The sequence below is a fragment of the Taudactylus pleione genome, unplaced genomic scaffold (genome assembly GCF_031769625.1).
Source record: "Taudactylus pleione unplaced genomic scaffold, aTauple2 ptg000380l, whole genome shotgun sequence".
Classification (NCBI taxonomy): Eukaryota; Metazoa; Chordata; class Amphibia; order Anura; family Myobatrachidae; genus Taudactylus; species Taudactylus pleione.
In genome coordinates this window covers 5,421,814-5,448,015 of record NW_028284781.1, presented here as the reverse complement: position 1 = coordinate 5,448,015, position 26,202 = coordinate 5,421,814, and the positions used below count along the sequence as shown (strand labels likewise).

Below are 26,202 nucleotides of genomic sequence, written 5' to 3'. Positions count from 1 at the left end.
GTCACCCACAGCTTAGCGAGCGGCCAGGAGGCCGCAACAAGAAAAAAAAAACGCCCTGATTCAGAGCGAGCGCCCAGGCCCACAGTGTGTGACTATATGTGACAAGTACAGAATATGGAAAACAGTTAGTATGGGCCTGATTCAGAGGTGAATGTTAATCCAGTCACAGCTGCAACTTTATGCTAATGCTGCAGGGCCTGTACTGTGTACAGAGCTGCCCACTGACTGCGTCTTTAATTTGCCTCTTGTGTTCAACGACGCACCATCGGTCAAACATCGAACTTCTGAGAAACCCTATGGCTGCTCAGTATGTCAGTTGGAAGTAAGCCGCGAGGCCAGTGAAGTTCTGTACAAAGACGCAGTCACTGGCTGCAACACACCCACAAAGAGGTCGCAATATGCCTGCTTTTGACCAGCCATCCCCCTTTACCTCCCAAAAAGCACACTCACTCTAAGGGCCTGATTCAGACCTGGTCGCAAGGCTGCGTTCTCAGGCAGCCTGTCGATGTTTGAGATCTGCACATGCTTACAAGATGCAGTGCGCGTGCGTGAACTAGTCCATGCGATCGGGAAGGGTTTGCACTCTGTACATAGATGCTCCACAAGCATGAGTGACAGGACTTGCCGTTTGTGGGTGGTGACAGGGGGTGGTCGATGGTAACGGGGGTGTGGTGGTGCGAATGCAGATGTGTCTGTTCATTGGAACGCCATTTCAGGGGCGTGCATAATTAAGATGCATCGTCAGCGTACACGTCACATTGCTGAATTAAACAGAGAAGCACTCGCAGCGTATGGTCAGTCTCAAGTGGTGCATATGGGTCCGATGTCAGCCGATGTTACCGTTTGTTGAATACACTTCCTGGCGATGACGTATGTTACTAAGGGAAAGTGGGCGTCTTGTGTCAGGCTGGTGGGCATCTAAATACATACCGCAATTGCACGGCAAAACATAGTGGGCGTGCTAATGTCTTGCTAGTGATCGCGGGATTTGCATACTTTGGATGCGGACTGCTGCGTGTGAACGCAGCCTTGCGACTGGGTCTGAATCAGGCCCTATGTCCAAAAACTCACTACGACCACCGTCGGTAAACAATCGCGACACAAGCGCAGTGCAACTCAGCCAGGAAACATCGGCCATCTGTGCAAACATCGGCATAGCATCCACCTGTAAATCAGGCCCTATGTCACCAGATCTAACAGAAAACATTAGTAAGGGGACCGATGGTGCTTATTATTCCACTCTGGACAAATGACAACTTACAGAATAACAATACCTGAAACCCAGTAAGTGCATTACTTTTCCTTTTGTCACCATTAAGCTAAATTGTAAATTAAGTGTAACGTTAAGTAATAAATTAAGTAAAAGATGCATTTTTCCAGTATTTTTATCTCAGAACTAAGGGCCTTATTCAGACCTGGACGCTATTTGCGTCCGCTCGCTGGCTAAAAGGGGCCGGCTATTTAAATCATGCTCTCGCACTGCGTCGCGTAAAGCCGCCCACTAAGTAATAACGAGCGGCCGCACTATGCGCTCGCACCTGTATAAAGACGCCCCTTTGCCACTCGCAACACATGTGTCATCTCCGGTATTTGTAGGATTAATCGGGAACATCGAGAGCCATCGAAGCTGCTCGCAGCGCTTGTGGTAGCCTTTTCCTACCACAACATTGCGAGCAGTTCTAGCTAAAATACAACCCAGTCACGTGTGTAATGATGCTACTTTGCTAATTATGCACACCCATTAAACGCCATTCTGACGGTTGGGCACGCCTGCGTTCGCACATCCACACCCCCATTTTCAAGCACCTTCCCCTGTTACCACCCACAAACGGCGCTATCTGTCACTCAAAATAGCGGCCCGACTGCAGGCTACGGGTGATCACTTTCCTAACGCAATGCTGGTTCGCGCACGCGCATTGCGACTCATACGCATGCGCAGATTGCGAAAAATCGCTCAATGCGAGTGAACGCAGCATAGCGTCCGGGTCTGAATCAGGCCCTAAATTCATTTTTTGAAGATAGAAAATGTACATTCTGTACAGTATCGCTTAAAGGGGTTTTTTTACTTTTGGGATTTAACTATTAATTGCTTTCCTGAGTCTGGCATACATCAAACATTTCCTAATATTTCCTAGCTTATGTATCAGGGTGCAAGCGATGTGTTACTGAGACATACATATAACAACAAATGATACAAAAGTGTATGTGTGTTACATTAGGTTCATTTTTTTTAAATCACTACATTGTACAAACCTGTGGTCCAGGAGGTCCTTCTGGGCCCGGTGGGCCTGGCACACACAATGGTATGGTTGGCTGTAACTCCAGCTGTGAGTTTGTACAATCCAAGTCATATATTTTTAAAGAGAATAATAAAACAATATTATCATAATGCATTGGGGAAAGTGAGTACAGATGAACACAAATTACATTATGAGAACACTGTCTTCTTAGACATGAAGGGAGGTAAAGCATTAATTTAGCTTAAAAGACCACTAAACCCTAAACTACATAGCTTAGTGATAAGATGACTTTCCACTGCAGCTCTGTTAAATAGGAAATTATCTGCCCCCACCCCTCCCCCCTCCTAGAGAACTGACTCTCCTCTCACAGCAAGTAATATAGGTAAAAAAACTGAAACAAAGTGGCTGTGATATCACTGTCCCCACCCTTGTGTGTGAAACTACAAAGCTCTCACTCATGCACTCCCTGAGAAGCATAGACATTTGGTAATGGGTGGTCCCACAAGGCTGCCAAGACATTGGGAGGGCTCAAGTAAAGTGGGAGTGTGTTACAACATGAGAGGGCACGGCAACACCCAATCATTTATGCCATGAATATTATAGTTGAGCCGCCGTCAAGTGCAGGTGTGTGCCGAAGGGTGTGTGGTTGCGGCATCTGGGAGAGCATGGCTACACCTCCTCTGTACTCCCATGCTCCTAGAGGCTTGAATAGTTTCAACAAATCACCAGGACTTTGTTTCCTTGACAGTGTGTCTCTCTGTCTCAGGACCAGTGGTGGATTTTACCTAGGGGCTACAGGGTTCCACCACCACCATGAGCCAATTGCAGTACATGACCATTATGTAGGCAGTAACATTTTCCAGCTTCATCTCTGTTCTCAGAGGGGTTTTCAACCTGGTTTCTATCTAAATTACCATCAACATCAAAGATCACTGTAATGCCCCCAATTTATATTATGCCACACAGAACAGTGCCTCCAATCCAATAATTCCATGCCACAGCCACTCTCCTTCCTCTTATCATTCAGCAGAGCAGCTACAGTATTTTCTCATATTTACATAGCACAGTCCAAAAGTTCATCATACATACTCACAACTTCCAAACAGCACAGCCCACTGAGCAGAGGAAAAGGGGAGGTGTACACAGTAATGCGGAGTGAAGGAAGGTGGGGGAAGTGCCTGATGCGTAGAGGAAGGGACCCTGCCCGACTTCCACCATGCAGAGGAAGAAGTAGTAAGGCAGATCAATAGGCAGCACGCCCCTGTTTTAGCTGGGTCTGGGGGCAGCTCAATGCAATCACTTTCCCCAAGAATCCTGCAAAAAATGTTCACAATTGCAGCCTTGGGAGGACCAATCACAAGCGTCAATAAACAGAATGCGGCTTGTGATTGGTCAATTCTGCTTTACCTCATCCCCTTCTGCACCCATTGGTTGACTGACAGAAGAGGTAAGCTGCACCACAGAGTGTAATTCCCAGAAGTGGCATGAGACTGAGGGGTCTATGATCAAATAATCATCGTGGTACTGCCATGATTATTATCTATCTAACTTGCATGGGATATTTTCATTTTTAATGAAAATATCCCTGCTCTCTACCAAGAAGAACTGGCAGGGACAGCAGTTGTGGTAACCGCTGTCCCTGCGAGTTATATTCCTGGCATTTAGGAGAAGTCTTTCACAGAAGTGAAAGATTTTACCGGGGGAAGCTGACACAGTGCATGCGCACAGCCTCAGCCTACGGAACTGGCCGGAGGCTGCGAGAGTGTCTCCTGCACCTGAATCCTCCATAGGGTTACAGTAGTTTATACCATCTGAAGATGGTGTAAACTACCGGGGCTGAACTCTGAGAAGCTTCGCTTTTTGGAGTTTAGTACACAGGGGTCAGATCGTAGAAATGATTACCACTAATTAGCACATTCTGTCACATTCACATTCTGTGAAATCTCCTGCATTGTTCTTTTAGTACATAGCTTCACTACATCAAATTATACAGAAACTGCAGTTTCTGCATAATTTTATTTAAAAAATGGCTTGATACATAGGCCCCTGAGTGCTTTCAGCTGTAAGACAGGACTAATAGCTTGGCCCCCCAGCACGGCAGACAGCTAGCTAGACTTTCCTGTGTGTAAATGTAATACCACCAAACCTGGGTATGCATATGCACTGCTTTACTGACGGCAGAATGGGGAACTGAGTCGATCAATAGATGTCTGGGCACTAAAAGCCCATAGTGCAGATCATACTAGTAGGTTCTAATAACCCATTGCAAAATATAAGAAGCACCTGTAATTTTAGCAGAGTAATACAAGGCTCATTATTTTCTTTATGAGTCCATCAGTACAAATTATACTGAACAAGATTATCTGCACTTTTACAGTCTGCGGGAAAAACCCAGAAGTGCACAGAGGGGAACTGACATGCGATTAGTAGAGCAAACAAATCAGCAACAGGTGAGTGGGGATGGAGGGAGGAATAAATATAACTGAGTGAAGTTAATGTTGAGGGGACTAGAAATTATGATTTAGGAATAATTATGAGAGCAATGAGGGTAAATAAACTTAATGGAGGAAATTACAAATTAGGGGTTAGTTTGATGAGTCTGTTGGAGGTAATGAGGCAGTCAATTCGTGATGTGTAGGTACATTAATGATAAGGATGATAGAGTTAATGGAAAAGCAAATGATGTTGAAGGGGTCGTTACAATAACGGTGAATGAAGTAATGCTTTGGAGGAAGGGTTATTTAGGGGATGATGAAAGATTAATCAATATATGGGAATATTTTTAATGGGGGTTAATTGATGATTGGGACGTTGATGGTGATGAAGAGGTGATAATGATAGGTCTAATAAATGTAAAGAATTTAAGGAAATTAATGACTAAGTAGGATTGATTGCTGAGGGAGTTAATGTTTATTATTATGGGGTTAATATTCTGAGAGTTTTGGGCATTTGGGGGGTTACTTATTACAAAGATATTATAAATCATAACAAGAGTATAAACAAGACTAGAACAGGGTAACTGATGAAGTGGTGGATGACGTGCTTTGGGTGCCTAAACCTACTGACTTAGGGTGCATCACCAACTGCAAGTGATTTGTTTCCCCGCTAAGGGAGAGATGATTTATTTATCGTTGGTCCAAAATTATTGACATTTGTTTTGCATTTATTCCTGTGCGGAACCATCCATTTTCTTTTCTTTGTGCTTTGAGAAGAGACAGTGAGACAGAAATCAGAGAAGGGGATTGAGCGGGGACGTAACAATGATATGATGGAGATCGGGGATGTTGGCGGAAGAAGCATGAAGAGGATTGGGAGGGATAGTGTATGATATGGGTGGAAGGGTCAAAGGAGCAGTATAAATAGCTCCCCCCGCCCCAGCTGCATAATTCCCGCAACATCTAGTGATTACCAGAAATGTCTTATACTGATAGAGCATTCCATAGCCCATAAGTGGAGTATGATTAAGGAAGATGTCAACATTTCAACAATGTAAAAAGCATCCCAGGCTGAGCAAGCCCCAGTACAATGATGGTCAATAAGTTGACTTAAGCTGCAGTATGTCATACACTGGAAGGGTGTCACTCACTGCTGGGGGAAGTCCTCTTTGTTGGTCTCGGGGTGCTTGGGTATAGGATCCTGTCAGTCGGGATGCCGGCGGTCAAAATATTGACAGGGGCATCCCAACAGTCAAAATCCCAACACCTACAGGTAAATACCCCTACCCTCCCCCTAACCCCCCTTTCAGCCTAACCCTACCCCCCCAGTCTAACCCTAACCCTTCCTTCCCGCAGCCTAACCCTAACCCTCCTCCCCCTACAGCCTATCCCTAACCCCGCCCCCTGGAGCTAACGCCTACCTTAACCCCAAGCCTCATACTTATCGTCAGTGTGCCAGCGGTCGGGATTGTGGAGCCAGCATCCCAGCTGCCGGGATTCCAACTACATCCCTCTCAGGGGTTAAGCTGGTATACCCCTCCGGTTCCTGTGGTGACTCCTCCTGCGGCGTCTCAATGTGCACCACCATCTTGGTGACACCTTCCCCTGAAATCAACCTCTAGAGGCCGCCATCTCGCCAGGGGTCTTAAAAATAATCTCTGGGGAACCCTATTTAAACCCCTAAAAACTATATTTCAAGAATAAATATATATTTTTAAGTGATTCTGCTCAGGTAATGTCATATGAAGATGGTGTTACCATGCAGAGAATACTTAATAAATAAACTCTCCCAATGGGAGTTATCACTGGTGGTAAACCTATTTATTATATCGAGCAGAGGTTCCCAAACTGGTCCTCAAGGCACCCCAACAGTTCAGGGTTTAGAGATATCCATTGTTGAGCACAGGTGGATAAATCGATTTAACTGAGGTACTAATTAAATCACCTGTGGTTAAGCATGGATATATCTAAAACATGAACTGTTGGGGAGCCTTGAGGACTGCATTTGGGAAACTCTGATATAGGGTGATACAAAACCAAGCCCTTTTAACAGGGAATACACCTCTTTCTCCAGCAAACGGAGTTTTTTCCCTTTCATATATAAACCTGATTTCTGTACCAAAAACAACTTTTTAAGGATGGGCCAGTGCTGTGTCCTTGCTCCCTGGCTAAATTTTCACAGAGCCAGACCCTGTCAACAACTTGCAAGTAGAGACTTCCCTTTTTTAAATAATGTGGATGATAGAAGACGGTTTAGTGCCTTTTCTATTCATGTTCCATTACTAGAAAAACTAAAAGGGACCCCTACGTGACCATGACAAATGCCCATTTAGCTTTGATCTAGTTATGATAAAGCAGTTTTTAGAACAGCGAAACATTTCCATATATTTTTAAAATTCCCATCCGCCAAAAAAAAAAAAAACAGCCTATCTTATTTATTTACGTAAATCATTGGCTTGGGATTAAAACTTTTATCACTTGAATAATGTATGTTTTGTCAAGTTAATGATAGCACAAGACTAATACACTCTGCTGGTAAATGTTGAAACCAATCTCACAATCCATGGAGATTAGTTATGTTTTGCTGGAGCCTCTCTCTGTAAAAGCAGCCTGTATAATAATCAGTAAAGACTGCACGTACAGTTAATGAAATTCACTAGGTTCTATTAGCTAGATTGGTCTTAACCTTTGACGGCAGAAATCCCAAGAGTAATTGTTTTCAAGGGCAAAATAGAAATCCTATCAGATGAGGAATCACAGACTCCTGAAATCATTCATCGAAGTAGGGTAATTGGTATTTTTTTTTTAATTGATACTGAGGCGCCACTGTAAGTGTTTACTTATTTGCAATACTTTATACACTGGATTCTATCTTGCACATTTCTTGTTTCATATACAGTAATATTTTTAAGGATTCTGCATGTTGTGATATCCTACAGTACTTGTAAATCACTGCAATACAACTTGCCAAGACGAGATCATAGAACGCCTGCAAAATTATTCCATGTTCCCACCATTCTCTAGATAATTTGTGTAAATCCTTAGCTATGTTTTCAATTGACTTTCTTTAAGCATTGCTTGCAATTAATATATGTAAACAGAATTGTAACTTTTCTGTAATTTCAATTTAGATGTATAATTTATGGGGCACCTAGACCGAATTAGCCGTGTTTTTTTATTGTTCCAGATTAATTTATAAACTACTGATTTGATAAATCCTTAACTACTTTATTTGGTATATATCACATAATAGGATAGGCTACTCAAAGAGGGTGAGTAGTAAACAAAAACCTTAGAGCTACGTGGCCACTGGGCAAGTGGTGGAGATAAACGCAAACGGCAGCATTCAGTGTGCGCAGGGCCGGTGGCCTTGGGTTAAGTGGTGGGTGAAGGCACACCAGTTTTTACGATAACGACTAATGACCAGCGATGCGCGCTCGCGCTGGTAGTTGGTCTTTGACGTTTATCGCATGAACATGCAGGCCAACCTGACTATATTGTCAGGTTGTTGCATGTTTGGGAATAAGGGAGGGAGCCTGGTACTGAACGATATCGTTCAGTGTTTGTGCTCAGTGTCGTTAACGACCCTGAGCACACCCCTGCCCATCCCTGCCGGGGACACACTAGACGATGTCACTCATGGAGCAAATCGTCTAGTGTGTACGCACATTCGTAACTGTTGCCTTGATGATTTATTTATATGGTCTAGTAATAGTGAATCATCCTGTTTTACCTTAGCTTGGATGCCGCAACAGGGGCAATTACATGGGTCTGGCATCAATTAACTGCACTTGAAAAGTACCTTGGTTTATTTATGCCATTAGAAAGAAAAGACTGTATTTATTACATATGTTATTTGCGCTTGAACTGTTTTATTAGATTGCGTCAAGAAATACTGTATGCTTCTATCCGTACAACATGGAAAATATTAGAATAAATGAAACCTGGAGACTTGAAGCTCAAAGCTGGTGCAAAACAGTTGTGCTGTGACTTGACTGTTGCTAAGTGTTTTGATGATAATTTAGGTGCATATATGCAAACTGAGGTGCACAGCAGCACTCATTCTAATTTGCAGTGTGCCTGGTCATTGCACTTTTCATAAATGGCTTCCAGCATCCAAAAGATCCTAAGAAAACAAAAACACTGTTGTACAGCCTATGACCATCAGTCCCAAGTTCAATCATTTCATTTCGCTATGTGTAGTATACAATGGTAGTATACAGTATTGTAATGGAGGTTGGGTACGATATGCTGGCGGTGACCATCCCGACGGTCACAATACTGGCAGCAGACTTCCGACGGTCAAATTCCAGACAAATTTTAGTGAGTATTCCAACCCTAACCCTACTCTCCCGCAGCCTAACACTAACCTTTCCCTTCAGCAACCTAACCATAACCGTTCCCTACCGCAGCCTATCCCTAACCCTCCCCCTAGTGCCTAACCATAACCCTATGCCTAAGGCTCACCATCGGCATTCGTCTGTATTTTGACCACCAGGAATCCGCTGCCGGTATTGTAACCATCGCGATGGTCACTGCCGGGATCCTGCTACATCCCTGCAATGACGTCAGGGCAATGTTACAGTTATATTGGCCTATTTTGTTCTTACTGACAATGTGCCATATGTTTTCATGATCGGGAGGGAGCACAATTACTGTGGGTGACTAATTTCTAGATCCTTGCACATTGTGAGCTACATACTGTAAGATCTATTTTATGTTTAAATAAAGTGCTCGGCAGCTGAGCATTATCATGGGATGTCATCTACAAATTCCACTCTTTGGCTACAAACAAATTACAGATTGCCAACATGTTGAAGTACATAGGCATGTGTCTCATGCCGAGCCAGACCAGAACTTGGAAGATGTTGTTGGCAAGTCCGCCAGCTCCGTGACATTGCGGGAATACTCCCACAAACCCTTAGCATTTATAGTAAAGTTCTTAGCAATAGTGGACACATTTGATGTACAATACAAATGGGCAGTGTCAAATGACCATTACATCCAAATATAATACACACGCATGCTAAAGTCTCATTGAAATGTTTCTTTGTATTGGTAAAATTAGACATTAAATTATTGGCCGCATTTACAGATTTATCAACTGGGAATTATTAAAGCATTCCTCTACCTGTTCCGCTTCAGCACCACAATGCAATATTATTATCTAAGGTATTATTAAGCATTGTTACCTGCTGTTCCCATACTTTGCACTGTTTCTTCTTATGGCCCCATAGGAGCGGTGTCTTCTTATGTTTAGATAAATCCATTGTGATTCTAGATTCTGTCCTGTCTAGATGTTGCTGACATATCTGTATATATTTGTTCTATTTAAATTCATGTGACTATATAGGTTGCCAAGTCAAGAACTTCCATTTTACCCCCTTGCCTCTTCATTACACTGTCCATCCTTTCCCTGCACTGATTGCTTTCCTACTATGCTTTGATTTAAAGGGTAGCAGTCGGGAAGCCAACGGACGTAATCCCGACCGCCGGATTCCCGACTGCCTAATCTCAGAGGTCTAATGACAGGCATCCAAATCCCGACGCCTGTCATTAGACCTACGCCGGGAGCACGACACCCGGCTTACCAATCGAAGGTAAGCTGGGCGCGGACAGCCGCGGGGGGAGGCAGTTTAAATTTAGGGCTCCCGGGGGGGAGTTGGGGTTAGGCTAGGGGAAGGGGTGGTTAGGGTTAGGCACCCCCCCGGGGGACTTAGGTTTAGGTGGCGGGGAAGGGGTGGTAAGGTTTAGGCACTTAGAGGGGGGATTAGGGTTAGGCACTTGGGGAGGAGGTTAGGGTTAGGCACCCCTAAGGGAGGGTTAGGGTTAGGGGGTAAAATAGGGTTAGCAAATACTTACCTTGGATGATCGTGATTTTCACCCCTGCCGGGCAGCCGCTGTCGGGATTTGAACGGCGGGCGGTAAATCATACTGATTCCGATTTAAATGCCGTCTGTTGGGCCTAAATACTCACCCCTTCATTTGTGGGGCTTATTTCTAATAGTAGGTAGTTGATTATTGGTAGTTGCAGAGCTGCTCACATGATTTTTGTGCGAATTTTGTGCGACTTGCTTGTATTTTTTTATGGTAACCAATTAAGAAACTTGGCACTAAGAATTAGTGGCATCACTAAAAGGGATAGATGCACTTTAAAAGGGAAAATCCACCAAGTAGTTTTTTATAGAACATACTTTTCTATCAGAAGTCCACCAGCCACATCATGTTTCCATTTCTGGCAGTCCTTCTGCTTGCTCTAGAATAGTGGTTCATAACTCCAGTCCTCTAGTACCCCCAACAGATCATGTTTTCTGTATTACTTTAATTATGCATAGGTTAGTTGGTCTGTTTTGCTGGGTCAGTAATTATCCCACTTTTTTGCACAGACAGAAATCCTAAAAACATGACCTGTTTGGGGTACTTGAGGACTGGAGTGTAGAACTAATGGTCTAGAGATCTGGCTAAGCCACTGACAAACATCTCTGTGCAGCCAGTTCCCCTCCCTCCCTTCCCGTGCTGCAGCGTTGGATAGAACTGTATGTATAAGAGAATGCAATGTTGTTAGAAAAGGAGTCTACAAGCAAATACCTGATGGGAATTTCTCCATTATAGGCCTGATCATATGGGAATAGTACACATATCTCTTCTTCGTGTTGTGAGGGTAAGAGGACATGTTTATTTCATGGGTCATGTTTGTACAATTTAATGTATTTAATACATTGGTTTTTGTGCACATAAAAAATACTTGTCCAGATAAGTATGTCGAGATGGTGCAACAAGCATTTCATTGAAAGTAATGGGCAACACCTGATTTCTAGCACATTTTGAGCAAATCAAAAAGATGCTCCATATTGCAGGGGTAATAGGCTCTGCAGAATCCCAGACTGGAAATGCTCCGCTAAATGTGCAAACTCTACATGTGGAAGCACATTTATATATCTTGTCCCAGTACTTGCATTTCACATATTGACAAATATTTCTGCCTCTAGCCCACATTCAACAAAGAACACATGATCGGCCCAGCTCTTCCTAGAGTTACGTTTGCAATGTTGAAGCTAAGTAAATGACCCTGAATAAGTATACGGTGGGCAATCCTGTGCATTCCTAAGTATTGTCCAAATTTTACATTTATTCAATCTGCCAATAAAAGAATTTGCCAAAATACAGTTGCTCTCGGAAAGACAGATGGATATCAGGACAGACTGATGTAACCATTCATGCCTAGATGCTTACTGTGTTCCTGCGATCTCTGAAGAACGGTGGAGGTGGGAAGATTGGTGGTGGGGGCGGCGTTAATAGACAACATCCCCGATTACTAGTTCGTTTCTTTTGCTCAAAAGAAGGAAAAGCTGTAAAACAAAATGTGAAAAATTTTTTTATCATTCATTAAAATGACATTCATGCAATTGTTTCACTTTACAATAGATGCAAATGTAGCGGAACAAAGCAGCCTTTTCAGAATGAGTATGTATGAAAATAGGTAGATACACAAGGAAGAAAGCTACTGGAGGCAAACTCAAATTAGTAATGTGAATGAAAGCTTTCAAAGAATTATGGACACCAAGGGCCTGATTCAGAGATGGATGCGATGCTGATGTTTAAACAGTTGAGCGATTATCGGTGGACTGCAACTAAGCCTGAGACTGTGATCCCATAAGCAGTAAAATGTCTCAGAACAGGCGGCCATTCTGCTCCACCATAGGGTAACTCAGAAATCTGATATGGACTGATCCGCGACCAATGATCCATCTTTGTATGCAGTTTGGATTTGATAAGTGGCCAATGGGCATCGCAATACAAATCCAGGCTACATTTGCATATTTCCGCACAGCTGCTGCATACAAATTTGCAGCGCCAGTGGATTTTGGTGTACATCTCTGAATCAGGCCCTAAAGCCAAAATGTAATAGCCCAAGATTTATGGTCACCAGCGCGATTCCGACCTGGGGATAGATGTATCAAAGCTTGGAGAGAGAAAATGTTGAGAGTAATTTTTCAGGCTGTGTTTAAAAAGTTAGGAGCTGATTGATTGGTACTTTATCTCTAACCACTTGATCTCTTTCCAAGCTTTGATAAATCTCCCCCCTGGTTTTGCCCTAAAAGGAATTATATCTTTAAATCTAGCAACCATCTCGTCAGAATTGTGCCGATGCCGGCAAATCGGCGGCTATTACATTTTAGCCTAAAATGACCTCTAGAAAAGTGATTAGAAATATCCTAAATGAAAATAAACACCTAATCTGTATGATAAAAGATGTGAATTTGATATGCAAGAAAATAGATTTAGATCCTCCAAAAGTAGATCTGGCCATACAGAAAACTACACTATACTATTAAATAGTGCAAGAAATTTGTTGTCTAGAACATAGGCCCTCATTCAGACCCACTCTCGAGCGGCTGTCCGCTCGCAAGTGGGTCGATGGTCTGCACTGCGCATGCGCACGACGGAGGGAGCTCCGTCGTGCGCATGCGCGAGACGCAACGAGCGAAAGACTTTCCTTCGCTCGCAGTGTCTCATCAAAGGGGCGTGCTTTCGATGTTGACTGACAGCACGCCCCCTTTGGTGGGCGTGCCTGCCAGACAGAGGTGTTCCCAAGGGAACGCCTACCGTCTGAAGCCGGCCCCACTGACATCACTAGTGATGTCAGTGGGTGTGATTTTGGCTCTGATAGAGCCAAAATCACTCCTGGCCTTGCGGTTGAAAAACTCAACCGCAGGCTTCTGCTCGCAGTTTCGATGGTCGCGATGGTCAAGACCATCGCGACCATCATCCTGCACGCTCGTATATGCTGTGGGTGGTGACCCACAGCTATACGAGCGTCCAGGAGGACGCTCCATATTAATGGAGGTGGGCCCGGATTCAGAGCGAGCGCTCTGGTCAGAGCGTCCGGCTCTGAATCAGGGCCATAGTTTGGACATTTTGTAGAGTCATGTCGGTTTATAGCAAATACATTGTAGGTAATCCTGAGTCACACAAATCTCTCATTAAAGTCGCAAAACATCGGGTTGTTGAACATAGCACATGCCAGAAGCGACTATTTGCATTCTTGCATATGTCTGCCCTATATGGACGCAACTTGGCCGAATCTGACTTTCTATGAGATAAGGCATTGCAGGGTGGGAACTGGGCGGTAGCGAAGTGATCGTACAAAACCACCCTGACCTGTGGGACTGTCAAGGGAATGAATCAAAAGCTTGGTGTAATTCTGAGTCAGGTAAACCTCTCTCAGACGGATCTCTTGCACCGAAGCATGTGGCAGTGCAAGTGCTGACACCAATGATGACAGCAGCGGCACACTGCACCATCCGCAATGTATCGTTACATGCTGCGTGTAACTATACAGTGTCGTTCATTGCATCGTCCAATCTGATGCACAGCACAGCAGACGGAATGATTCAATGAACGACGGCCGGGAATGACGGATCGGGAGTATCCAATAAACGATGTGAATGATATATCGTTCCAATCCGTGCCGGGTCAATATATTGTACGATACATCGTGTGGTGTGTACCCAGCTTCAGAATCAACCCCATTGTTTGCTATTTACACATGCAGCAATATTGGATGATATTTATCTCTTTATAAACTGTTCTCGCAGGAATAAATATATTGAGCGTTACCTTTTGTTTCCAAGTATGACATGGATACATCATATGTACTTTTGTTTGGTCACAGAATAAATCAATTATGTGATGCAGTTACACAAAGCTTATATGCTTATACTATTCATTTCAGTTTTAAAATACCTTAAGCTGGAAAAAAAAAAAAGATTTGTGGAGCCATGTAAGCAAATATAGAGTCAAGACATTGGCCCTCATTCAGAGCCGTACGCTCTGAGCAGAGCGCACGCTCTGAATGAGGGCCGGCCTCCATAACTATGGAGCGTCCTCCTGGACGCTCGTATAGCTGTGGGTCACCACCCACAGCCTATACGAGCGTGCAGTTTGATGGCCGCGATGGTCTTGACCATCGCGACCATCGAAACTGCGAGCCGGAGCCTGCGGTTGAGGTTTTCAACCGCAAGGCCCGCAGTGATTTTGGCTCTATCAGAGCCAAAATCACTCCCACTGACATCACTAGTGATGTCAGTGGGCCGGCTTCTGACGGGAGGCGTACCCTTAGGAACGCCCCCGTCAGGGAGGCACGCCCCCAGCACGTCCCCTTTGATCAGACACAACGAGCGAAGGAAAGTCCTTCGCTCGTCGCGTCTGGCGCATGCGCACGACGGAGCTCCCTCCGTCGTGCGCATGCTCAGGGCAGAACATCGACCCACTTGCGAGCGGACAGCCGCTCGCGAGTGGGTCTGAATCAGGGCCATTATTCATCCATTTAGAGATTATTAGCAGGTTTCTGGAAGAGCAAGATGATAACTTCTGAATGCACCAGGTGACGAGTCTGGACAGATACTGTAACTGGGCAACAAGTCTAGAATGTGCTTGAAGGATTGACAGACAAAATAAATATTCCATATTGACTCCAGGGACATATAACCAAGGTTTGTTGCATGTTTTTGTGTACTATAGTCATTTTGCAAACCAAACTGTAGATTGTGCTGGAGAGTGTGTTGTAATAAAGTGAGATATAATAAACTACATCCCTATAGTATATATTTTAGCAGCATTTGTTGTTGGGATGCACTTTATGCCCATGAGAGGATTTAATTTCTCTAGAGTGGGCACCATTTTCAATGACAGGCTGTATAGATACTAAACAAACGATAATTCTCGAACAAACTATATACCAAATATTCATATTTTTTCATCTTTTTTTCTGGGTTTCATATTCAATTTTAGCCTAACTGATTACTTATTGAATCCAAACCAGAGATCTTAGAGGGGAATGTAGTTAGCATCCCGGTGGTATGTATTAGGGTTAGGTTTAGGGGTTAGGTACTAGGGGCAGGGGTGTATTAAGAAAGGAGGGGGTCCTTGTGCATTCCCCATCTGGGGCCCCCTCCTCTCTCCCCGACGGCCCCCAGCACACTGAAGACAGACCACTGCTGGCCGCAGCATCAGTAGACTCTGGGCAATAATCTGTGCCCAGAGTCTACTGCACATTTCCCCGGCGATTTCCTAACTGCGCATGCACAAAACGCAGGAAAAATGGCAGCGGTGGCCAGTTTTCTGCGTTTTGCACAGGGCTGAGACACCCGACGCGGGACCACGGAGAGGTAAGTATTCGAAAATACGGGTGCAGGGTGTGAGATGTGGGCTCCCCCTGGACTCAGGGGCCCATGTGCACGCACACCCTGCACCCATTATAGATACACTTTTGACTAGGGGGAGGGTTAGGCTGCGAGGGGGAGGGTTAGGGTCAGGCTGTGAGGGGGAGGGTTAGGGTCAGGCTTCAGGGGGAAGGTTAGGGTTAGCCTGTGGGGGGGAGGATTAGGGTACTTACCTAGTTGGGTCAGGATTCTGACTGTTGGGATGCCGCTGTCGGTATTGTGACCACCGGCATCCTGTATCCAACCCCTTGGAGGAATAGCTTAATGAGAATCTAAAACAAATATACATCCAGTACTACAGTTCCCCTGCTGGGGAATCATTTTTGCGGGAAAAAATAGATGGATTTTACACTGCTCACTGTAATCCCAACATTATTGAAATTGTTACTTTTTAGATCTTAGAGGACCTATAATTTACCCCAAGTTATACCAGAAGGTGAGTGGAAGACAACATTCTGTACCCAGGGTGGCCACTATGAATACTGTATCAAGCCCTTTGGCCTTTGCAGTGCCGCAACTACCTTTCAGCAGTTCATTATTAATGTATGGCTTATTTGAATGACATCCTCCACCTACTCACAGTCCCAATTGTTTTAGCTCATCTCCGGCAACAATATATTGGCCAATCTTGAAAAATTTTATTACAAATTGTCACGGTCGGGGCCGAGAGGCAGCTGGGATTGCGCACCTTACCTCTTCTGGCGCTCTGCACTACCAGAGGGTACTAAAGGGCTGTCTGGAGGCTCTTTGGTTGCCTGTGCAACGTTTATCACAGCGTATGCTGTGAGCTAGCTCCCTGTGCTCCCTTATTCCTTTCATGCTGCAGTTCCAGTGTTTCCTTGCCTGTCACCACTCCGCCTGGTACCAGTCAGCTCCTAGTCGCAGTCCGTCTCCTGATTCGCACCTCCCGCTCGACCAGCCAGATCCGGATTTGAGGTTCAGTAGCGACTCCACAGCTGTACCTCGCCCTACGTGTCACCCCGACTTCACGTCTCATTCATGAGTCATACCCCACTAAGACCGGCTGCGTTCCAGTACCAGACAGCGTCCTCTCAACCACCTTCCGACTCCACCCCGGGTTCAATCCCACGCCCAGCCGTGACACAAATAATATATCTCTACAAATCTTGTACATGAATCCTGCGAAAACCAAAGCCATTTATGACACACCTATTCCACAAGGAGTAAGGCAGTACAGTGTTTTTCATTGGCTTTGACAACTATTAACATCATGTTATCCAGACTTTTTCTAACATTGTGGACCCTATTACTGCATTGAATGATAAGACTCACTTTCAAATGTTGCAAAGTTTTAACATGCATTCATCACGTCAAAGAAAGGCTTGATCCTAATCCTACTTTTCTTTTTGTGGACCCTGTTCTTTGCCCAATATCAGCTCAATCTTGCAGGTCTACCACATTCTCAAAATTCAAAAGCAGATGCACTTCCACATAACTTTGATATTTCAGAAGCGTCACCTCAGCTACCAAATCCTATTTTCCCTAAATGAGCTATTATTGCCACTGTTAGGTTTGTCACACTAATTATGTCAGCTTAGAGAATAGGATGCCTATTCCCTGAGATTTAATATAGGTAACATGAGATCATGATACAAACAGATGAATATAATATATAATGCATATAAATCTAGATTGTTTGCTACCACTGGCAATATCGTAATGGTTTAACCAGAGGTTACCAAAGAGTCAATAAGATTGTGAAATTACGCCTAGTAAGTAGAGCTATCCAACACTCAGAATGACAACATTGAATCAGGTTCTGCTTAAGCCACTTATAGGTTTCTTCATGCTCATAGTGACAGGTTTTTAGGACCTCTGAGATTCATTTCTATGGACTTTCTATAAGTTTTACCTCCCTCGTCAGATTATGACATCATACTAGTGATAGTGGACAGATTTGTTATGTTATCTTTTTTACTGGACTGGATATGCTCTGACAGCTATTTCTGACTTGCCTCAAACTATCCATAAAACTAATTAATCATAACTCCAAGCTCTGCAAAGGGCTCAACTGCCCTACAATCACCTACCAGATAAGAATAGTCGATCACTATATTGAAGCCAAGCAAGGTATTAAATAGCCTTTGTTCAGACAACCTTTGCACAAATAAGTGCAAAGTTATATTGGTCCTTTTCAAATTGTAAAGAAGCTCTCCAATGTTAGCTTTGATCATCAATTGCTAAACATGTAAATAGATAAATGCAATGTTTTTATGTCCTTTCTTAAATCTGCATATCTATCATTAAAGCTTAAAAATGCTTCACTAAAGGTCCAGTGACCTCTGGAGCATATTGTGGAGGATATCCTGGACGACAAGGTAAAAGGCCATCTTAAAAACCTTGTTTAAATGGAAAGGTTCTAGGCATATATCAATCAGTCAAGTGAGTGCATTCCAACTATCCAAATATACTGAAGCAACTTGCCAGAACTATGGATTTGTTTAGAGAAAGATGACATGATCCATTGTAGGAGTGAATGATTAATGGAACTGGTCTTTGTTAATAGGGAAATTAATTGCTTTAAATTCATTGATCTGAATGATTTCATATGGCTCAAACCGCTAATGATAAGCCTCGGCGGCAAACCTCAAATGTGAACCTTGAACATGATCTACTTATGGGTACGGCGAACACAAGCTGCAAATCTCAAATAACAATTACTGTACAATGAACATAACAGTGGCCATAAAACCAGTTAAATTCTATCAAATTTCCAACCAGTTAAACATTTGTAAGTACAGTTTCCCTGGCCATTTAAAATCTGGTCCTGGGACATGGAAGACAAATGAACATGCCAAAGGTCACACAGAGACAACATTGAGATGTTTCCAGTCTTTCATGTTGGTATTCATCAGTTTGAGTCTATTTCTTTTTTTCTATTTCTATTTCTTCTAATTAATTACATATATGCATATGAGAATAACTGTGTGTGCATTACATATACTGTATGAATGCAATTATTATTATAAACAGTTTCTATATAGCATCAGAATAATCTACAGCTCTTCACAATTGAAACAAATACAGTAATAAAACAAGGCTTGGTATTAACACACAGGTAAAGCGGTAAGAAGGCCCTAGTTACAAGAAAAAAGTCTATAACATGGCTCACAACTCCAGTCCTCAAGTATCCCCAACAGGTCAAGTTTTCAGGATGTCTGCCTGTGGAAACAGATGGGATAATTACTGATTAAAGAAATCCCAAAAACATGACCTGTTGTGGGGTACTTGAAGACTGGTGGTGAGAACCATTGGTCTATAGGAAAGAAGGGGTCCAGGGAGATTGCGATGGAAACAATGTGCTGAGTGAGGCTTCATGATCCAGTCCTGCAGTGATGTTAGTTTGAAGTCATTAGGCTGAGCATAGATAGAGAATAAGAGGTATATTGATCTTAATTCTTAATCAATTTTGATCGATTTAAAATCAAACAAAATTCATCAAAATCGATGTTTTGTTTCTGGGGCTAAATCACACATTTGGGGACGGAGCCAGACCATTCACGCTATTAGGCCCCGACCCCTTGGTGCGAAATCCAGGAAATTGCGCATACTTAATAGGGAGCAAGGCCAAATGGCGCAATTATCACAGAATTGTCATTAAGCCCCGCCCCCTTATGACGGACCACGGATTCCTGGTAAGTTTCTCCCCATTCTGCCCTAGGAAGTGGGAGAAGTGCCTTTATTTCCAGGGGTGCGGGGGGCTATCCGAAACATCGGGAGCCTCCCGCAACTTCCGGGAGTGTTGGCAAGTATGTCTTTAAGTATTAGTAAATGGGTAATTTAGCCCCAGAAACACCACATGTTGATAAATCTGGTTCGATTTTCATTGATTTTAATTTAGCAAAATCGATTATAATCGACCTTCAGTAAATATACCCCTTAATGTAAGTTTTGAATGAATTGTACAGGGTAATATTGTACAGGGTAAAATTAAGACTGGTCCCTATTTTATCACATAGTGTACATTATGATTTTATGTGCAGTCAATCACTACCTTGGCATAACATAATGGTTTCGTTCTTCTACAACTGTAGTTATATATAAACCAATACCCTAATGATCATGACCCTGAGGTATATGTCAGTGATAGAAAGATAAGGACACATGCCTGACTGTCACTATACATTTCGTGTTGTACTTGTATGAACTGACATCTAATCCCTGTTGTTTATACAATGACTTGTGCAAAAAATATATAGCACTTCTGTGATCAAAATAGAACTACAAACATAGCTATTGTAACACTAGTTCTGAATCACAGACAACAAGGGGTCTCATTCCTTTAACAAGTAACTCTCAGTAATCATAGCAGGAAACTAGACTACAGTCCTACCAGCCAATAACGAAATAGGTCCTTGTGAGTAAAGAGTGAAGTCAAAAGCAATGAATAGATGTTTTACACAAAAAGTTTTTTAAAAATAAAACTGAATGAATTGATCATACTGCCTATCTCAGGGTAACCCATAGAGAAGGGCTTGTTTTAAGGTGCCTACACACTTACCGACTTCCTGACGATCCGACATCATGCACGATTTCCCTTGAAACTCTCCCCGGCAGCTCTGCACACGATTGGCACACAATTTGGTGTCCAATCTTCAAACGATCTCTCCTGCGTCCAGACTTTTACCAGTGCATCGTGTCCTAGATTGGCAGATCTGCCCTACAGCACGGCAGATCTGACTATGCGATGTGCAACCAGCGGGGACGCGTATCGCATCGTGAGTGGGAACTCCCGATTTGGGCATTTTTTACACGATCTGTCGTTCCAATGCAACGGAATTGGCCAGATCGTGTAAAAAATCGCCAAGTGTGTAGGCACCTTTAGACTTCACTGCTGCTGGTGCGCACCTGAGCCAGTGAGGTGATGAGCTCTGATGAGCAATCGGTAAATAGTTCAAATCTGAATTTAACATCTGTACACTGGTGGAAGCCCTGCAGTACTGACCTTGAGGGTCGATCAAATATCATGGAAATCAGTGTATCTCCGTGTGGCATATTGGAGTGCTAGTAAGCTAATACAAAGTGTCATCATACCCACACATTAGGCAGGAGACTAGATATTATTTTATGGTCGACTTAGGCCACTCCTACCCCTAACCCCCGACTGTCTTGGCTCTAAATGGTTCCAAAATAAACAATCTCATTTACATAAAATAAATATGGGTCCCAGGGGCATATCCAGGACTTTGTCGGCCCCATAGCAAAATTGTGAAGGGGTTCTCACCAAAGCCTCTAGAGACATAAACGCCATTGCTCATTTTACGCCCATAGTATTGCCCTTGTTATGCCCCATTGTACCATGGTAGTACCCTATTTAACATTATGACCAATAGTATTGCCCTCAGTTCAGTTTATGACACACTGTAGTGCCCCCAATTAATAGTTTACCACACTGTAGTGCCCCCACTTGAGGATTATGCCACATTACAGTTCCCCAGTCGATATTATGTCACATTGCAGTACCCCAGTTGATATTATGTCCCATTTCAGTGCCCCCCAGTTGATATTATGTGGAATATGTATTAAACCTTGGGGAGAGATCAAGTGGAAATGTTGCCCATAGCGACCAATCATCTTCTAGCTTTGATTTATTATGTAGCACAGTCTATAAAATGACAGAAGCTGGGGGGCCAACCAGCTGAAAATTCCACTTTGCGTGAAGATCTTCTTAAACTTGAAGCTCAATCTCCACCCTGCTAAATTCAGAAAGGCTGAAATCAGTGAGAAGCCTACTCATAGCTGTGCCTATGAGGTTGAAACAGGAGTGTGGGAGATGGGTCATGTCTTCCTGTGACATGCTTACTTCCATGCAAATCAACCAGAGAAATGGCCCTTTCATCCCTTTTTTCGTTTTACATGAGGGGTTTATTTACTAAGTATCGGGTTGTAAAACCAGACACTTTTGTTCGTTTTTATGCCCAAAATTTAATAGGGCTGTGCTTTTACTAGCAAGACACGGCTAGTAAGAGCACTGCCCTTTCAAATATCCGGCATCAACATGAACAATAGTGTCCAGTTTTACAACTCGATACTTAGTAAATTAACCTCTAGGTCTGCAAGGGGTTGGGTACAGGATGCAGGTGCTCAGGATCCCGGCGTCAGAATCCCGACGCAGGCATCCCGACAGGGTTAGGATACTGGCACTTGTTGGCAAGTATTCTAACCCTACCCCTAAACCTAACGCTCCCTCCCCACTGCCTAAACCTAATCCTCCACCCCACGGCCTAAACCTAACCTCCCCCCTAATGCCTAACCCTAACCCTCCCCTCTAGTGCCTAACCCCTAACCCCACTACTTACCGTCAGAATGCCGGTGGTCGGGATGCAAGGCGCTAGGATTCTGACTGGTGTCGGAATTTCGGCACCACCATTCTAAGCGTCTGCATCCCGACAGCTAGTATTTAAACTACATTCTGTCTACAAGGGTGCAAGAGTTTGCACTGGCAGATAGGAGGCGCTAAGTGGATTAGGGACACAGGTGCATCTACTTTTGAACTGAAGTAAAAAAACAAGTTTTAATTTTGTTAGATAAGATTATTTAATTGAGCTGAAGAAAAAGGTCCATATACATTAGTGTAACCACTTTTCAGCACTTCAGAGATCAGATCATTTGTACAGTATGTGTACTTCAAAACAGTATAATAAGAAAATCTGACAGTACACTTCTACATAGTACAGGGCTCAACAAATCCCGGGTAGTGGGTAAACCAGACCCAAACCCAGCAGTAATGTCATACAGAAAGGTATCACTTTATCTTTCACCTTTTGCCGGGCAGTGGCTCTGATGACGACATTGCTTATTGCTGCAATATGCGGCAATAAGCAATGACACTTTTTTGGGGGGTTAAAATGTGGAGAGCCTTGAATAGTCCCCCTACTTATTTAACATACCAACCAACACTTGTGAATTTAATATTGGGACAGGGAATGTTCGGTCTGCTTTTTCAGCACAAAGACACCATTTTATTGAAAATGAGTGTAAGACAAAAACAGACTAATAAAGTAATGTAATGCTCCAATATTTACTTGCCTATGTTTTGCAACTTAATTCCAGAAGATATACAAAAAGAAAGAGTGGGAGTGACATGATGACACCATTTACATCATCAAGGGGGGAGGGGGGGATACATATGATGAGGTTATTGGACCACTTTTAGCGAACATGAGCTCCCTTACAAAGAACTGCCTGGTCTCCCTGTGGGCGTACACACCCCAACACGATCATCCCAAATTTCTGACTAAGGACCTGACTCAGCTTTGGGAATAGAGTAAGATATAGCAAGTAACTGAGCATCTTGGTAAAACCATGCTGCACTGCAGGTGGGGAAGATGTATAATGTGCAGAGAGATTTAGATTTGGATGGAGTGAGTCCAAACTGATATCTAAATTGCAGTGTAAAAATAAAGCTGAGCATTACTTGTGGCCTACATGCAACAGCAGCCAATATTTACTCCGCATGGATTTTTTTTTTATGTATTTGCACCCCTTGCATTGCAACATGGTTTGTCCAGGTTCACAGTTACCGTACTTGCTATATCTTACTCTATTCCCAAAGCTGAATACAGTACGTAAAAGTTTTGCAGCATTGTGTGAGGAAATTATAAATACAATTGTAATACTTAGGATTTATGGCCAAAGAAGTGGTCAGCTGGGCCACCAGTCATCATCATGTTGGCATGATGATGGGCCTATTTTTAAAGAGACCTGGAGCTGTAGTTCCGTCCACCCCATTGTTATTCTGGCCCTGGCACCTCAGCATTATTTCCATTTTGTGCTTCTCAAGTGAAATGCAATTGAAGATTTTTTATTATTATATTTAATATAGTTTTATATCTTGCATCTGATGTGAAAACCATAATCTTTACATGCAATCCAATATTTATACACTGCACTCAGGGACAGAACTATGGGAGACAATGGAGGCGCCTGCCACCGGGCGCCAGCACTGAAGGGGCACCTCCTTCTTTGCCCAGAATATATTCACCCTGCTTAAGGCTATTATATATTAGTGTTTTTGTGCATATGTAATATATATATATCTTGCGTCTGGGATCAATTTATGCCACTGACTGCACTTGCAAGTTATTGAGCATAGAGACTACTACAATTTGTATATTTGTCTACTGGTTCCTTAGGACATTATATGCCAGATGAATTCTAGCATATAATAATAAAATTAAATAATTTTTAATTATTTATATTAATATACCATCTCAGAGAAATACTATATTGAATTTATATGATTTTCTCATTTCAGCTGGTTATCCACATAACTGCATGTCTGTGATTATTAGTCAGCTTAAGGCGGGTATCCACTTGACGATATAAATGGACAATTAAATGATAACGACATCGTTATCGTTCAGTCGTTTATTAACATGCAGTGGACATGCCGGCAACGGCCGGCGATTTGCGCTCCCGCTCGGCATCGCTCATCGCCTGTACATGGCGGTCAACTGACGATATCGTTCAGTGTGGGCACTGCACAGTATAATGAACGACTGAACGATAACAATATTGTTCATTCATTCATTGTCGGCAAGTGGATACCTGCCTTAAGAGCGCTAGCAGCACTATAGAATCTGGTCATTGAGACTAATCACCAAACTACCATATCTGATTAAAATGGCTCCGCTCCTGTGTGGACAAAGCAAGCTCAGATCCAGTCTTTTTGCAGTTGTATCAAACATTGGCTCAGCCCATGAATGTGGTGGATCTTGCCTACTTGATTGGTTTATAAGCTATAAACTTTATTATAATTTGTTTCCGGAGACTGGTAACCCAGTTCATTCTACAAAATGACCACTGAACTTAAAATATAAGTTATGTAAAAGCTGCTAATAACATTCAGAAGTGTACGTGTTGTAGCTTTAGGAGTTTTTCATAACTGAGGGCCTGATTCAGAGCCGGACGCTCTGACCAGAGCGCTCGCTCTGAATCAGTGCCCTCCTACCTAAAAATGGAGCGGCCTCCTGGCCGCTCGCATAGCTGTGGGTGACCACCCACAGCTTATGCGAGCGGCCTAAAAAATGATGGTCGCGATGGTCATGACCATCGCGACCATCGGGCTTGCGAAGAGACCCTGCGGTAGGGTCTCGCTGCCGCAAGCCCAGAAGTGCTTTTGGCTCTATCAGAGGGGCATTGCAGGGGGGCATTGCAGCATGATAGTGTCATTGTGGCCCCGCCCCACTCTATCAGAGCCAAAAGCACTCCCACTGACATCACTAGTGATGTCAGTGGGGCCGGACCCAGACGGAAGGCGTTCCCATGGGAACGCCTCCGTCTGGGCAGCAACGCCCCCGGCACACCCACCAAAGGGGGCGTGCTGTCACTCACCATCGACAGCACGCCCCCTTTGGTGCGAGACCCATAGCGACAGCTTGGCTGTCGCTATGCGGGTCTCGCGCATGCGCACGACGGAGCTCCCTCCGTCGTGCGCATGAGCATTAGGGCACCATCGACCCGCTTGTGAGCACTCAGCACTCGTGAGCAGATCTGAATTAGGTCCTGAGTCTGTTTTAAATAAAACTGTGATGGCAATGAATTGTAGTTCTTAGGCACACCAATAAACCTACCGAAGGACACTACAAAGAATCTCTTACCGCTGCCAATTTTGCATAGATTATGACAGAAAATAATAGCTTGCATACAACTATATAAAACGTGTAACTATAATAATGAAAGTCTAAAATAATGTTAAGATATATGAAGACTAACATTATTTTGGATTTTCAATCAACCGGCATTTCATTTCATGCAGAATCTCTGTACGTGACATTTAAAAGTGTGGAACATTTTCTAATGTGTGTCTAATGTGTTACAATTTCCCACAATTCCGATTGCATGTAAAGTTACCATTTAGGGTCATTTGTTTCCCTTTTAATTACAAGTGTTTTGAGAGGGGGCTTGTTGTCACTGTACTTATGAATGGGTACAGGGAAAAAATAAAAACAAATATTGTAATGTACTAATTTGCTACGTGTGAGATATACATTTTTACATTTCTTCTTTTGAAATTAAATTGATGTAACATGTTTGGTAGTGAGTTACACTGTCCCTTTATGACGATAATATCCAACATTTGGATAACAAGTATCAGTCATTGGTGAATACCCTCACAAATCTTTGAGATTGACAGCTACATTTGCTCTACAGATCATAAATATAATACTGATAAAGAGACGTATTTAAAACCTCGTGGTGATTTGCAGCCATTTTGTAATAACGATGTTGGATTAATTGTTCTCATCTTTGTTTGTTTATAGTAATAGCCTGATACTT

At 43.3% G+C, this 26,202-nt stretch overlaps 1 protein-coding gene across 3 annotated transcripts in view; it reads right to left on the bottom strand.

The window, feature by feature from the left end:
* Positions 1 to 26,202, bottom strand: part of COLQ (collagen like tail subunit of asymmetric acetylcholinesterase) — a 130,403-nt gene that overhangs the window by 77,543 nt on the left and 26,658 nt on the right. For 2 of the 3 annotated variants that reach the window (XM_088445450.1, XM_088445453.1), the window contains exons 2-3: positions 11,909 to 12,024; positions 2,254 to 2,349 (exon numbers count right to left, since the gene is read on the bottom strand). In XM_088445450.1, the coding sequence (XP_088301576.1) occupies positions 2,254 to 2,349; positions 11,909 to 12,024 (212 nt within the window). The remainder of the gene's footprint in view (positions 1 to 2,253; positions 2,350 to 11,908; positions 12,025 to 26,202) is intronic. The other variant, XM_088445451.1, reaches the window with a different exon arrangement.